We start from the raw sequence: 16,048 nt of genomic DNA, 5'->3' as shown, positions 1-16,048 counted from the left end.
TCATTCATGTGGGATTTATTTTATATCCTGCAACTTTGCTGAAGTAGTTAATTGTTTCTAGTAGTTTGTTTAGTGCATTTCCTATGATTCTCTAAATATGCCATCATATAATCTGCAAAGAGTGATAATTTTGTTTCCTCATTACCTACTCAAATTCCTTCAATTTCTTGTTCTTCTCTTATTGCTAAAGCTAGCGTTTCTGGTACAACATTGAATAATTGTGGTGATAATGGACAGCCTTGTTTCAGTGGATCAACGTTTCATGTGAAACTAGAGCAAGGAAGAGACAGTGACAGAAGGCATCTGGGTGCTTATGAGGATGCAGAAGAGAGAGAAGATGAAACTCTTGGTGAATGATCTCAAATCTTTTAACTGAAATATGAGACAAGATTCTCATCTGAGAGGAGGGTTTGAGAGAAAGCCATGGGAAGTTTGAAGAGGAATGAAGAGTTTTGGGAGCGCTGCTGTGGGAAGTAGGATAGTAAATTAATGAGGAAAATGTAAAAACATTGCCCTGCCATAGTGAAGGCCCAATAGAGATCATGTAACCTAAATTTGTAGTGAACTCAGCACCATTTTACGACTTTCTCCAGCTTCATTCAGCAGTACCCTGGTGATGAAAACATTTTCTTCCAGATCTTCATAGCTGTGACTACTGAGGAGGTGGGGTTTCATTATCTACAGGGGTACTTGCCATATTATAATTCAAGAAGGATTGTTTCACATACTATGACTGTGGGGATCAGACTTGAAATTGAACCTATGTTCTGAGAGTGACTGTTCTTCCAAGGGACTGAGTTTATCAGCTGCATTGGTACTGGTGGGAGTAGGGAAAATGTTGCTCCATTGCTACAAAGCAAAGGCTAATGAGGACAGTGATGGACTTATGCTATGTCCAGTGCTGTATTACTCTGTGTGTGTCTGTGTGTGTGTGTGTGTATGTATTTAGTAATTAGATGTTATTCTTCCCCCCCACCCAATTATCAGATATTTTTTTCTCTCCCCAGTTATTAAAATAAAACATCTTGTAAAAAATGTTCATAGTCAAGCAAAATACATTCCCAAATAGAGCCTGTGTAAAAATACATTCTATAATCTACATATTTAGTCCAGTACTCTCCTTCAGGAGGGAAGGTATCACTTTTTAACGTCAGTCGTATGGAATTATATATTGATCAGAGTTCTCAGATCTTTCAGAAATGGTTATTTTTACATTGTTATTATACAAAATAAATTGTTCCCTTGATTCTACTGATTTCACTCTACATCAATTTATACTTGTTTTCCTAAAATTATGTCATTACTTTTATTTTTAAAAATCATTTATTCTGTTCACTTCACTTTGCATTAGTTCATATATTTCTTCCCAGGATTTTCTGAAACTTTCCCTTTTGTCATTTTTTTTAATAGCATAATAGTATTTCATCACAATTACATAACACAGCTTATTTAGCAATTCTCCAATTGATGGGCATCCCCATAATTTCCAATTCTTTGCTACCATGAAACAGCTGCTTTAAATATTTTTGTATATATAGGTTTTTTCTCTTTTTCTTTGATTTCCTTGGGGTTTAGATCTAGTAGTGGTTCTGCTGGGTCAGAAGCTACAGTTTTATAGACTTTTGGACATAATTCCAAATTATTTTTCAGAATGGTTGGATCAGTTCATAATTCTACCAACAATTCAGTAGTGTACCAATTTTCCAACATCCCTTCTACCATCTGTGTTTTCTGATGGGTGTGAAGTAGTACTTTTAAAGTTATTTTAATTTTCATTTCTCTACTCAGTGATTTTGAGCATTTTTCATGTGAGTATAGATAACTTTGATTTCTTCTTCTGAAAATTGCCTATTCATATCCTTTGACCATTTGTCAATTGGGGAATAGCTCTTATTTTTTTAAATTTGACTCAGTTTCCTATATATTTGAAAAATAAGTCCTTCATTAGACAATCTTACTATAAAAATTTTCATTTTTAAATTTAAAAATGGATAATTTTTCAACATTGACCCTTACAAAACCTTATGTTCCAAATTTTCCCCTCTTTCTCCCCACCTCCACTCCTAGATGGCTAGTAATTCAATATATGTTAAAAACATGTTAAAATATATGTTAAATCCAATACATACTGCACAATTATCTTGCTGCACAAGAAAAATCAATCAAAAAGGAAAAAAAAATAGAAAGAAAACAAAATGCAAGCAAACAAGAAGAGTGAAACTGCTATATAGTGATCCACACTCAGTTCCCACAATCCTTTCTCTGAGTGTAGAAGGCTCTTTTCATCACAAGATTATTGGAATTTGCCTCAATCATCTCATTGTTGGAAAGAGTCACCTCTATTAGAATTAATCTTGTTGCCTTCAGTATTACTTGTTTATATTCCTTTTAGCAAAATGTAGTTTCACTGATTATCTCACATAAATTATTTTTGCTTTTGCTTTTTTTTTTAACTTATGCTAAAGCACAATAAGTATTTCTGCAGCCACTTATTTTAATCTGGATGTGTCTTTGGGTTTCTTGTAAACAACATATCGTTGGATTCTGATTTCTAATCAATTCTGTTATCTGCTTCCATTTTATGAATAAGTTCATCCCATTCACAGTTGTGAGTTATAACTTCTAACCTATTTTCTTTTATCCATTTTTCTTTTTATTCTGTTCTTCAAAAGTCTGTTTTGTTTCTGACCACTGCCTTCCTTAATCCACCTTTCCTCTTTTATCTTCTCCTTCCCCAGTTTTTCTTAGACCTTTCTCTCCTATTTCCCTATTACATAAGTTAGATTTTTATAACCAACTCAATGTATATGTACATTCTTCACTCTTTGAATCAATTTGGATAGATTCTTTTTTGATCATTACTTTCAGATAGTCTAATAATTCTTAAATGATCTTTTCTCAATCTGTTTTCTAGGTCAGATGTTTTTCTGATGATATTTCACATTTTATTTTTTTATTTTTTGATCTTTTTTGTTTTGTTTCTTAATATCTTGTGGAGTCATTTGCTTCTACTTTCCTGATTCCTAATTTTTAAGGAATTATTTTCTTCAGTGAATTTTTATACCTTCTTTTCCATTTGGTTTATTCTGCTTTTTAAGGAATTAATTTCTTTGATTTTTTTAACCTCTTTTGCCATTAAGCCAGTTGTTTCTAAATCTATTTTCTTCAGCATTTTTGTGCTGCTTTTTACTAAAGCTATTAATTTTCTTTTCATAATATTCATGCTTCACTCTCATTTCTTTTCTCAATTTTTCTCTACCACATTCATTTCTTTCTTTAATTCTAAGAGTAACTCTAATTCTTTAATTTCTTTAATTCTAATTTTTCTTTGAACCTTTGAGCTGGTTTCCTGGCACTGTCTTCTGAGTTTTCTTTATTTTCTCTGCCACTGTTGTAGCTTTGTGGCTAAGTTCTTTTTTCTTATTGTTTCCTCATTTTCTCAGCCCATTTCTTGACTTTAAAGTTCATGTTAAAGTGGGGTTTTTCTCACCTGGATACAAAGAAGTATTAGCCCAAGCTTCAACCTTCATGGTTTGCAAGTTCTCTCTGCTGCTGCAGTATTGTGCTCTAGGGAAAGGTCAGGTCACTGCTCTCCTTAGGAAGCTTGGGATCCCACACCACCTTCCCCTAATCTCTGGCCAAGCCCGTTTCCTCTTCTGGGCTGCGTGTTCCCAGAGTCATTGCTGCTTCTCTCCTTGTCATACCAGGGCCACTGCTCCACAGGTTCTGGGCTGACTCCTACCTGGGGTCATGGACCCGTCTGGCTAATCTCAGTTGTCTTGGATTGGAAAAACGTTGATTGTGCTATTCCAAAATTGGATGTGAGGCATTTTAAAGTTATTTGGAAGGGAATGTGGAGAGAATTAAGCTGAGTTTCTGCTTCTGCCCTATCATCTTGTCTCCATCATTCCTAGTCATTGCTGAGAGAAAACTAAGCATAGTGAGGAGGCCAGATTCACCAGGGTTTACCACAGTTACTTACAGAACTAGAACAGTTTCCTAGATGTCCTAAATTTTCCTTACCTATCATCCCAGGTAGTAACACATATGTATTCCTTTGCTAATTAACCCATTTCTGGCAGTAAAACATTTGAGATCTTCCAAGGAAATAGATGAATAGAGGCAAAGGTTGTAAGAGGAGAGGAAAAGGAGTCATGGTACCCCCTACCTTGAAAACCAGAGGTCACTGGGGAGCAGTGAACCCAGATGCTTCTGAGGAGTTATCTGATTAAATTTATGGTATTTTGTTACAACTAGAAAAGCAGCAGAAAGAATTATTAATTTGGTCTTTAATTTGTTGTTGTTTAATAAATTTTAGAACTCTGATTAGACACCAACATGGCATTAGAGTGGGTTTCTTTTAAGACCAAGATGTAGTTGAAACCCAAATATTTTTCTAAATATCTTTTAATTGACTCCTAAATAAAAGCATATTGACATTTTTTGTTGTTATGACATTATAGTTTGTTATCTTTTGCATAATTTACTGTTTCTGTCTCAGGAGTTATAAATTGAGAGTTATGTAGCTGAAGATGTGAAAAGCTAGTGTTGTGCATTAATTTTCTACCAATAGTTTCAAATTGAAAGCATGAAAAGCAACTGGACCAGGCCCACAATATATTGAAAAAAAGGATACTAAAGGATTAATCTTCAAACTGTCAGAACATACAGAGAAATTTTTTAAAATTACAAATGTTGTTATTCTTCAAAAGGCATTTGAGAGGACATTATTAATATCCCAAAGCAGTCATTTTCTCCCAACTTATTTTTATTTTAAAAATTTGTTATTTATCTTAGCACTTCCTTTCTTTTTAAATTCTGAGGTCCAAATTTCCTCCCTTCCTCTCACATCCTCCCACAACCACTTGAAAGCAAATAATTTTCAATTGCAATATCTATATCAATCAGAAACAAATATCAGAAAAGCAATACATGTGATGTCATTCAAAACATATTTCCATATTAGCCATATTTCCAAGAAAAAAATAAGAAAAGTAAAGTGAGAAAGTTATGCTTCAGTTGAAAATCAGAATAAATCAATTCTCCCTCTGAAAATTGATAGTATTTTTTTCATCTCGAGTCCCTTAGAGTAGCCAAGTTTTTCACAATTGATTATCATTGAGACATTAGTGTTATGGGCATAATGATTTGTATTTTTTTCTCTTCACTTTGAGTCAGTTCACATAAATATTGTCATGTTTTTCTGAGGTATTATTTTAAAGTAAATTGGAGGATTCCCAATTGTTGGGAAAGTACATCTACATACTGCTCCTATATTCATCTTCTAAAATAGTTATTTTTAAGTCATTGAATTAATCTGATAGTATTTTATATTGTCCCATTGTAATTTATTACAGCCTAAAAAGAAACAGTAAGTTATCAGTATTACTATTGGTATTATATGAGCTTAACATGATGGAAAAAAACTGCCGTGGAGGACCTTTGAAGCTTTATTTTGCTGCAGTATGATGAATTCATAACCCAGAGATAATCAATAAAAATTGTCCTTTGCTATCAGTTTCAAGATAGAAATCCAAGATGGAAACTCACCAGAGATATTCATTGCTTTGTTGAAACATATCCCATGAAGAGTACACAAAGAAGAATTCTTTTTAGGGAATTTTTCAGATTCCCATTTGTTGAGGACATGCTGATTACATCAAACCTCAAAATACTACAGAGCCTCCTCAGTGAGATTCATAACCATCCAAAAATGATTGGGATTTTTTTTTGTATCATTGAAAACCAAAAAAAGAGATGAATAATGTATACTGACCAGATGATTTTATAAGGTTGTTCAGCACATTCTTTTAATAATTGCCTGTTAAGTATATTTATCAAATATTGTTTATGTTAATAGCATCAGGTTAATCTCTTTTAAAGTGAAGTTTCTGTAATAAAACTTTAAAAAATGTTTGAAACATTGGTATATCAGCTACTTTTTAAATAAAATAAACCTAATTTGACCTAGAATCAAAGAGAAAGAAAAGAGGAGGCTGCATTGCATTTGGGAAATTGTACAGTGCTTTCAATTATTCCAGGGTGCTTCTCAACATAAAAACTCATTTTTTTAAACACCAGTATTCCTCCATTAATGCCATTTGTATGGAAATCTTAGAATGCTACAATGTAGAATCAAAATTGCAGATCTCACATACCTAGAAAGAAGAGTTAGGCTAAACCTTACAGGCTCTAATTCAGCACTTTCTTTACTATTCAGCTGACCATCTGCAAATGATAAACTCCAACATCATAAGCCCAGCAGAGTTGAGAGAAGTTCCCTTCTGCAGCAATGGAAAGGGGTTAGTACTTGACCAAAGGAGGGATAGAGAGAACTGGAGGCTGTAAAAGGGACATCACTTCACTTGAAAAGCACTTAGCTTGCTGCCACGTGAACACTGTCTAAATGCTAGCAACTAGGATTCTTTCTAAGCTCAAGTGCTGATTCTTGAGGCTTCTTTCTCCATCATTACCCAGCAGCCTTTTCATCTTGGAATGGTCCAAGGATAAAAATAAGAGTTTCTCAAAAGAAGAAAATTACGCTGTCAGCAACCCTAAGAGAAATGCAAATTAAAAACTGAAGTTCTCCCTCAGGTTAGCAAAGAAGATAAAAAGGGAAGATGACCAATGCCATACAGACCTAGTGTTCTAGAATGTCATCACACTGTCCCTATCCTCTCAGCTGTGTCACCGCTCCTCAGCATAGGCCCCAAGGAGATCAAATAAGGATTGTAGCATGGGAGACATAAAAGGGGATTGGCAGGCTCTTCCAGTTTAAATCCTGCCTCTGCCATATGCCATCCTGTACCTTGGATAAAAACCTCTTGGTTTTCTTTTGATGGCCTAAAATTCTTCCCAGTTCTTAATGTGGTCTTGTGACTTATATGTATAGAAATATTCATAAAAATGCATTTTTATGTTTGTGATGATGATGATGATAATGAGCATTTATATAGTACCTACTATGTGCCAGGCTCTATGCCAAGAACTTTTAAGAGAATGTTTCTCGAGGAATAAACAAATTATGGTATATGGATATAATGGAATAATACTGTTATAAGAAATGATGAAAGGAAAGGACTTATGTGAACTGAATACTTCCAGGAGATTAATTTATACAGTAGCTATTATATGGTAAGAAAAATGACTTTGAAAGACTTAAAAATATTGAACCATGCAGTGACTAGCCACACCATTCCAGAGGATTGATGAGGAAGTAAGCTTTCTACTCTTTAACAGACACATGATGGGCTCAAGATTCAGCCTAACACATACATTTTCAGACATGACCAATATTTGGATTTGTTTTATTTGAAGGACAACAATTTGATTGTGTATTTTTTCCCTTTTAAGGGAGAGTAGAGTAGTGATAATTATGATCTGTTTCTCCCTCCCCCCCCAAAAAAAAAAGGAAAAAAAAGGGAATAAATGAAACATTACCAATCCTGACACCTTTAAAACTATTATGGTGAAATTATTGGATGGTTTTGAAAAAGTAAGAGGTACATATTATATTCTCACAATAGGCTATATGATTGTCCAGAGTGGGCTAGAAGGGATATCCAAGTAGAATGAAAGAAACCTTCTTGGCGCTATGTTTCTGTGGTGTTATTTATCAAAGGCCTGTTGTCTATGAACCTGTTCATATTGTCAGTCTGTCATGTATTCCTCTCATACCATATAGCCATCTTCTTCTCTAAAATGTGAAATTGTTTAAGGTGAAGAAAAGTGAGGATAGTTTCAATTCCATGTTAGTATTACAAATTTTGAGGAGCCAGATGGTAAAGCACATAGAACGTTGAGCCCAGCATCAGGAAGATCTTTGTGAAAATCTGGCCACAGATGCTTCCTAGCTGTGTGATCCTGACCAAGTCACTTTACCTTGTTTGCCTCAGTTTCCTCATCTGTAAAATAAGCTGCAAAAGCCAACCACTGCACTGCCTTTGCCAAGAATACCTCAAATGGAGTTACAAAGACTTGAACACAACTGAAATGACTGAATGACAATATTACAAACCTTCCCTAATATGATATAATTTAAGAAAGTGTGTTGGAATTGGAGTCAAGAAAACCTGTGTTTAAATCTAGCCTCAGAAACTTACTTGCTGTGTGCCCTTGGAAAAGTCACTTATCTCTATCACCAGAGAAGGAAATGGCAACTACTCCCAGAGTGTCTCCCCCAAAAACACCTGGCATGGAAGCCCATGGGATCACAGAGAGATGGACATCACTGAAAGGACTGAACAACAGCAATTGTGGTGTTCATTAATATTGTTATAGTTAAAGTGTTTCTGTTGTTTTATTTTTTCAGCCTAGGTAATTATATCAGCAAACATGTAGAAAGGGTCTAATAAGTCAAAGTGAATTTTCTAATTGTACCCAGTAATTAATTTTATTTTTATTATTAATTCCCAACATCTGTTCTTTGTTATCAGTTTGTGGCCAGTTTATGTTCTCAGCAGTTAGTTTCAGGAATCCTCTAGGTTGTAGTAAAAGAGGAAACATGGAAACTCCCAGTTTCTAAACAGTAAGGCTGGATTATCAACATTTGTCTCTTTGGGTTATATTCATTTTTTTCCTGTCCTTTTTCTTTCAAAGCTTCACCAGAATTCCTGAAGAAGCCTGCTAATATATATGCACATGAGTCTATGGATATTGTGTTTGAATGTGAAGTGACTGGGAAACCCACACCAACTGTAAAATGGGTCAAGAATGGTGACATGGTCATCCCAAGTGATTACTTTAAGATTGTCGTAAGTATTTTTTCAGAGGATGTTTCCAACTCTCCAATGTATACTTGCAAAGATTGACTTTATTTCTAGCTTGGATCATTTATTTATAGCTAAAGACTTAAAAATATTTATAAAAAATCCTAGACACAGAGAGAGAGCGCATGTTTATGCTGTTCTTACAATATGCCAAGCACTGAACTAATCACTGGGATACAAGTTAAGTAAGCCCTCAGCATGCATGCATTCTAATGGAGTGGCCTGAAGGTCTGGTCCCCACAAGTTAAGTCTCAGGAATATTGAGGCTGTGGTTTAGTTCTTAGTAACAGGCAATGCCCAGGTAAAAAGAAGTCCAAATAGAGACCTCAGAGGAGCTTAATGATTTCCTCAGATGTGAAGCTAACTAGGGCATGATCAGAACTCAGCTATCCCAGCATTCTTTCTCTTTATGACATGGATTTCTTGGCTTTCACAAGTCAGAGAATTCTCCAGTCAGAGAATTGATATTTGAGTGCCGCAAATTATAACTTATATGACTTCAGGCAAAGTATTTTGTTTTTCTGGGTCTTCATTTTTTCTTCTGTTTAGATGATAAGGTTGGACTTCATGACCTCCAAGAACCCTTTCATCTCATGTATTGGAAAGTACTTTGCAAAACAATAACACATTGTACAAATGTAAAATGTTAGCATCTTTGTTCCATTGAAACAACCCATATACAAGATCGCAAATGATCTCTCCAATACTAGTTGAAAACTTTTCAAGGCCCCGTTCTGCCTCTTAAAAGCTGTGTGACTTTGATAAACTTGCTTTCTGAGCCTCAGAATTTTGATTTGTTTCATTTATCATCTACCTTTCTTGCCTTTTTAATGTCTTCTTTTGTTTAAACATACATTAAATTCTTTAAGGAGAAAAGTAGGCTAATATCCTCAGTTCTGTTTTAGCTTTTGTCTCAAGTCTTCCAAAAAGGAATATATTTCAGAATCTCTGTTCCTGTCTCACAATATTGTTGTGAATAATCTGCTTTTTAAACCTTAATGCACCATATTAACATCATTATTATTTTTATATTGCACAAATGCAGTGTTCCAAATAGGCCCAGTTTTAGGGAAAAGAAGTTCAAAACAGAATATGAATGGACTTATTCTGACCAAACTTCATGAAGCCCTCCTGCCTTTTCCCTATCACTCTGGTCATATTTCTTTGTTTTCCTAAGTAAACTCATATCAAAATTCTTTAGGGATTAGCACTGAAGATGAATATAATACTTTAATGCATGTAAAATAAATCTTATAAATACTTAATGATAATTTGAAATCTAGATTATGTCACTAAAGGTTTAGTGTTTGGGTATTTCTTTATAATTACATACCTGATTGTGTTTCACAGGCTATACCTTGAAATGATGTGTGAAATACACAACAGAACATCTTGCATTCTCCCAAAAAATTAAACTAAATAGAAATCCATCTGTCAGAACTGAATAACCATTTCATTCTTTTATCTCTTTCTTTACTGAATGGCTATATTTTTACCTGTTAATTACACTATGTCATTGTGTCCTCATGTGTGAATTATCAAAGTTCAGTTTTAAAGTGAGTGTCTCCAAATGTTTGTGGCAGCCCTTTTTGTAGTGGCTAAAAACGGGAAACTGAATGGATGTCCATCAGTTGGAGAATGGCTGAATAAATTGTGGTATATGAATATTATGGAATATTACTGTTCTGTAAGAAATGACCAACAGGATGATTTCAGAAAGGCCTGGAGAGACTTACACGAACTTATGCTGAGTGAAATGAGCAGGACCAGGAGATCATTATATACTTCAACAACAATACTATATGATGACCAGTTCTGATGGACCAGGCCATCCTCAGCAACGAGATCAATCAAATCATTTCTAATGGAGCAGTAATGAACTGAACTAGCTATGCCCAGAAAAAGAACTCTGGGAGATGACTAAAAACCATTACATTGAATTCCCAATCCCTATATTTATGCACACCTGCATTTTTGATTTCCTTCACAAGCTAATTGTACAATTTCAGAGTCTGATTCTTTTTGTACAGCCAAAATAACGTTTTGGTCATGTATACTTATTGTGTATCTAATTTATATTTTAATATATTTAACATCTACTGGTCATCCTGCCATCTAGGGGAGGGGGTGGGGGGCTAGAGGTGAAAAATTGGAACAAGAGGTTTGGCAATTGTTAATGCTGTAAAGTTACCCATGTATATATATATATCCTGTAAATAAAAGGCTATTAAATTTTAAAAAAATAAATAAATAAAGTGAGTGTCTCAGAAAAGTATTTTAACTTTGCTAATAAATATTCCTGAGGTCATGTTACCAATGACATTAAATGTGACCATATGATACTGATTGCCATTTTGCTAGAGATAAATTTACTATCAAGTTTTCCTTGTGTGTGTCCTCACAAGAAGATGTAGAGCTTAGATGCAGATCTATGTTAGAAATATTGTGGGTCCTTGTTCATTAATGTGAGGCTTAAAAGACATTCAACAATATGAAATTTAGATCACTTTTTGTTTATACCTAGAGTAATGTTCAATAATTGAATCATAAAATTATTTTTATTTTTCAGAAGGAACATAATCTTCAGGTTTTGGGTCTGGTGAAATCAGATGAAGGATTTTATCAGTGCATTGCAGAGAATGATGTTGGAAATTCACAGGCTGGAGCTCAGCTAATAATCCTTGACCATGGTAAGAAGGAATTGGGGTAATGTGGTGAAGTATTTTAGGTATTTCCTGCTGTGTTCTTTAAAAAGAAAAAGGGGGAAAAATGTGATGTTAATCTTTTCCTGATGGCTTTATTTCATTTTCTTTGTAACAGGGATGGGATGAGTTAAAGAAATTTTAGGATAAAATTTTTTTATTGAGATATATAACTTATAAAGATCATACAACAAATGGTTTGGGGCTCCTAATTTTTAAACAAAAATTTCAGAAAAAATCTGAAAGGGAATTGCAATTAAGAAGAGGGAAAAAAAATGGAAGAATCATGGGTTTTCCTACATATTCTGACTTTACATACTTAATTTAAATCTTGGAATTCTGTTCATGAAACTATAGGATTAAGAATTAGAAGGAGATTTTGGCCTAGAGAAGTTAAGAAATTTTACCTGTCTTCCCTAGGTGAGGTTGATGGGGAGTGTCATAGTGCACTGAGTCACAGGCTCAGGAAGACCTGAAACCAGAGTTGGTCTTAAGTACTCAACATCTGTGTGATCTTGGCAAGCCACTTATCTTCTGTTTGTCCCAGTTTTCTCAATTGTAAAATGAGAAGAATAATAACACCTACCTCCCAGGGTTGTTGTTAGGATCAAATGAGATTACATAATGCCTGACACATGGTAAGCATTGAATAAATGTGAATTAGCTGGATAAGTCATATAGCAAATTGCAGAGGAGGAATTCCAATTCAGGTTTCAGGTTTTTCCATTTCAAATTCTGAGCTTTTACTACTCTTTGCAGTGCTTCCTAACAAGATTGAACTCTAAACATAATCTGTACTTTACAGTGAATCAAAATTTTTTTCCCCTTTGTTTTCTCAAGTTTTATTTTGCGTGTGTGTGTGTGTGTGTGTGTGTGTTGTGAAAGAAATTGGGCATTTAATTTTTTTCCAGTTATAGGAATTAATGATGAATTTTTCAATTTTGTCCTTGAATTCTGATGGACATTAGATACTTGGAACCATTTTCATAGATAAGAGAAAAATCCGAGAAGTGATCTTAGGAAGATACTTCTTTGATTTATGTCTAGAGTTTGAAGAAAGCCAGAAAGCCCTGTTATCCTGAACCTTCCACAGTTAGAATGTATTCATTTTTGTCATTTTAGAATGTGATTGAGAAAACAGATATTAAATTGGGGTAGGACAGAACTATCTGCTTTATCTCCTTCATATTGATCTTGTTACAAAACTAAATGAGCATTCTCATACCATTATGAAAATTCTCTCATGCTTTATTTATTAATTTCAAAACAAATGGAGGTGAGAATAGATCTCTATGGGATAATTGCAAAAGGGCTTACTTAGCAAGATGGGCACAAGTTTTCCAAACTGGAAGTAAGACTGTTTCACATGACTTATTAGATTTTGATTTCATAGAATTCAAGTATATAAATAGTTCATTAAAGGTCACCCAAAAAAATGTTGTCACCTTTCCAGTCTAGATCAGTATAATAAGCACAATCATTAAAATGCTTTATTAACAAAACAGAAAAGAATAATATGGTTCTGCTTTCTAATGATAGTGATTTTTCAGAAACATTGATACCTTAGCTTTTTGGAATAATCCATGGACAAATTACGTCTTTTTGTTTAGGATTGCCAATAATGTCTTTTCTGACTTCACAAATACTTGTTTATTTTAGAAAGTCCTATTTCCTATAAGTAATCTGCAAATGAACACTCAGTAAGTGCTGCTTTTGAAGCTAGATGGATTAGCCTAGAAAATGGTCTCAGATACACCAATCTCACTGTAATTAGCTTCATTTGTAATTTTGTAATCTTCTGTACATTGTCTTAGGCAGATTCAGAACATAAAAAATGTTCCTTTGTTTGGAGGTGATGTGCTGTAATCCTTTGTGAGGTAGTTAAGCTGTCTGTATTGGAAGAACCTCCCTTCTTCCAGCTTCTGTAATATGTCCATGATAAAGCCATCTAGCTCCCATTTTGGGGCCTTTCTCACAAAGCACCTTGTTCTACTTCTGTGTAGCTCTAATTATTGAAGCAGTTTTTTGTTACATGAAACTTATCTGACCTTTATTATCTTCTCCTCACTGTTCCCACTTTTGCCTTCTGGAGGTAAATGAAGTAATTTGAGCACTTCTCCTATGGGTCAAACTCTTCCAACACAATTCTTAGGTCCCTCATTAGTGTTGCCTTATTTGATCCTCTTAGGAAATGGTCATTCTGGTCACCCTCTTCTGGTTCCTAAAGTAGGACATTCCGATGGCAGATTGAGCTCCGGTCTGACCAGGGCAGTGAGCAAAGAGGTTGTCTGCTCAGCATTTGCCTTCCTCGAAGGCCTGGACTAGGTGATGACCAGTGGAATACGATGGGAAACCAGTTTTGACCTTGAGAAACTTATTTTCTGCTGAGTGTATTAGGGGATACAGAGGTGGTACATGTCCACAGCAAGTACTTAGAAGATTGGAAGGGTTTCCGAAGAGAGAACACCCCCAAATTGTAGCATCTGGGAAGCCTTCATGGAGGAGATGATGATACCTGAGCTGAGCCTTGAAAGAAGACTCTAAAAGGCAGAAATGAAAAGGGAATAAAAATGTAAGTTCTCCCACTTGAGATTCACATTCAGGGAGCAGTGATGGTGCAGGTTAGCTGGAATGGAGACCCTGGGGGAGAGGTTGCAGAGGTATTCAAGAAGCAGATAGTGGAGGGTCTCAAGTGACTCACTGAGCCAATAGAGAGTCACTGAATATTTTGTAAATGAAGCAAAGTGTGACAGGGGAGGAGTCAAAGTCATACTAAAGTCCTAAGTCTACAGTGACTCTGGAGAGTGATGATGTCATTGGCAGAAATTAGGAATGGTTTTTGGAAGAAGACAATGACATTTTTTCACTTGAGAGAGCAGTTATTTGGAAAGTGTGGGGACAAAGCTCACTGATTACTTAATAAGAAGCAGATTCATGGGGAGACTGACAAGAGTCTCATAAATTACTGCAATAAAAAAGACCCAAGCTGAAGGAAAATAGATTGATTCGGTGAAAGAAATAGCTCCCTGGAACTCTATTTTGGAACCTTAATAATTTCTAGGTTTCCCCAGTTTTGAATTCTGGCAGTTTGCTTGTCTACTTGACTTGCCCATCCAATCAATGCCTTTGAAATATCTATAAAGAAGTAGCTCTTCTAGCCTAGTGGGGTTTTTTGTTTTGTTTTGTTTTGTTTATATGTTTTTGGGTTTTTTAAAGATTAGACTTAATTTTCTGCCTCTTTTGCCCATGTGGGTCTTGAATCAGACATGACATTATTTTTCCAGAACAGATAAGTTATATCTATAATGGCAGAATTATTCACCATAATGCCAGCTCCTTCATATGAGACTCCAAAAACTAAAGAGCTCTACCAGCAGACCACTAGCAAATTAACCAAGATCCATTTAAGACATTTGAGATCTCTGAAGGCCACAAATTCCTGGCATTTAAGCAGTAGAGGCCAGAGTAGGGTTGGGTAGTAGGCTTTGGCTCCATTTTTACATCTTGTGTGCCACAAACTTTCCAGCCTTCTTAGCCAAGAGCAAGTGGTTAGTAGACTTTTATTCTTTATGTTTCTTAACATCCTGGACCAAGTGGGCCTCAGTGGCCTGCCTAACCAGCCAGACTGTATTCTGGGCTACCTCAGCCTCAGAGATAATACCCTGTTAGACAACAGAGTAGGGATTTTTTCAAGAGCTCATGGTGATTCTCTTATTAGAGCCAAGATTACTAATAAGCAAATTTATCAGCTCTAACAAGTAAAAGGGATCATGATAAAAAATGACATTTCCTTCTGGACCCTCAGTCAAAAAGATTTGGCATGGAATACTACTCTGGCAGATCTATTTTTGGATGACTTGGCCACTCCCTTTGGAATGCATTAAACCAGGTGGACATGATAATGACATGCTTGATCTCATTGAGCCTTATGTATACATCAAGTCTTGCTTCTAATCATAGCCCATCTTTTGGTAGACCCTCTTGAGGGAGCGGGTAGAGAAGAACAGGTGTAGCTAGTGCAATTCAGAAAATAAAAAGACCTAAAGTTACCTTTATTTCCCTGTCACAGTGTCCTACCCAGACAAGAAGATATCCGCAGTTGAGTAATTTGGAAAGCAGAATCCCCTATTATTTCTCATTCTTACAGCAACCATACTTCGCCTCTTGATTCACTGATTGGCTCTTTCTGACCCTTACAGTTAAACTCCTAGGTCTTCCTCTTCATGGTTGTTGTCTGTCTTGGCCATGGGAGGGTTGAATAATGCTAAGTTTATGAACTCACTACAGGTCCAAAAGGTCTATATACCCTAGACTATATACTTGTGTTACATCAATGATAGTTGAAATAATAGATGGATGCCTTCTTTGATCTAAAACATTGATTCAGGAAACCAAGCCCTCATAAGTCCCTGGGAAAAGATTGCAACCTAAATACACCCTGTACCCCCTCACTTCAGTATTACTATGGATTACTTGGCTTGACAGAGCAATCCAAACATTGTATAGGACTGGAAGAGATGAGTTTTTCCCAGCATTGCCAGATGTTTTGCTTTGAGAATCTATGTGTTCTCATGAGTT

The 16,048-nt window shown here is 35.3% G+C and overlaps 1 protein-coding gene across 10 annotated transcripts in view; it reads left to right on the top strand.

Annotated features, from left to right (window-relative positions):
* The window catches only part of NEO1 (neogenin 1), a 228,917-nt gene that overhangs the window by 104,708 nt on the left and 108,161 nt on the right, over nucleotides 1-16,048 (top strand). For all 10 annotated transcript variants that reach the window (XM_031956658.1, XM_031956660.1, XM_031956656.1 and 7 more), the window contains exons 6-7: nucleotides 8,599-8,753; nucleotides 11,338-11,458. In XM_031956658.1, coding sequence (XP_031812518.1) covers nucleotides 8,599-8,753; nucleotides 11,338-11,458 — 276 coding nt within the window. The remainder of the gene's footprint in view (nucleotides 1-8,598; nucleotides 8,754-11,337; nucleotides 11,459-16,048) is intronic.

Source organism: Sarcophilus harrisii, chromosome 2 (genome assembly GCF_902635505.1).
Source record: "Sarcophilus harrisii chromosome 2, mSarHar1.11, whole genome shotgun sequence".
Classification (NCBI taxonomy): domain Eukaryota; kingdom Metazoa; phylum Chordata; class Mammalia; order Dasyuromorphia; family Dasyuridae; genus Sarcophilus; species Sarcophilus harrisii.
Note: the sequence above shows the minus strand (reverse complement) of the source record. Positions and strands in the feature narration are given on the sequence as shown.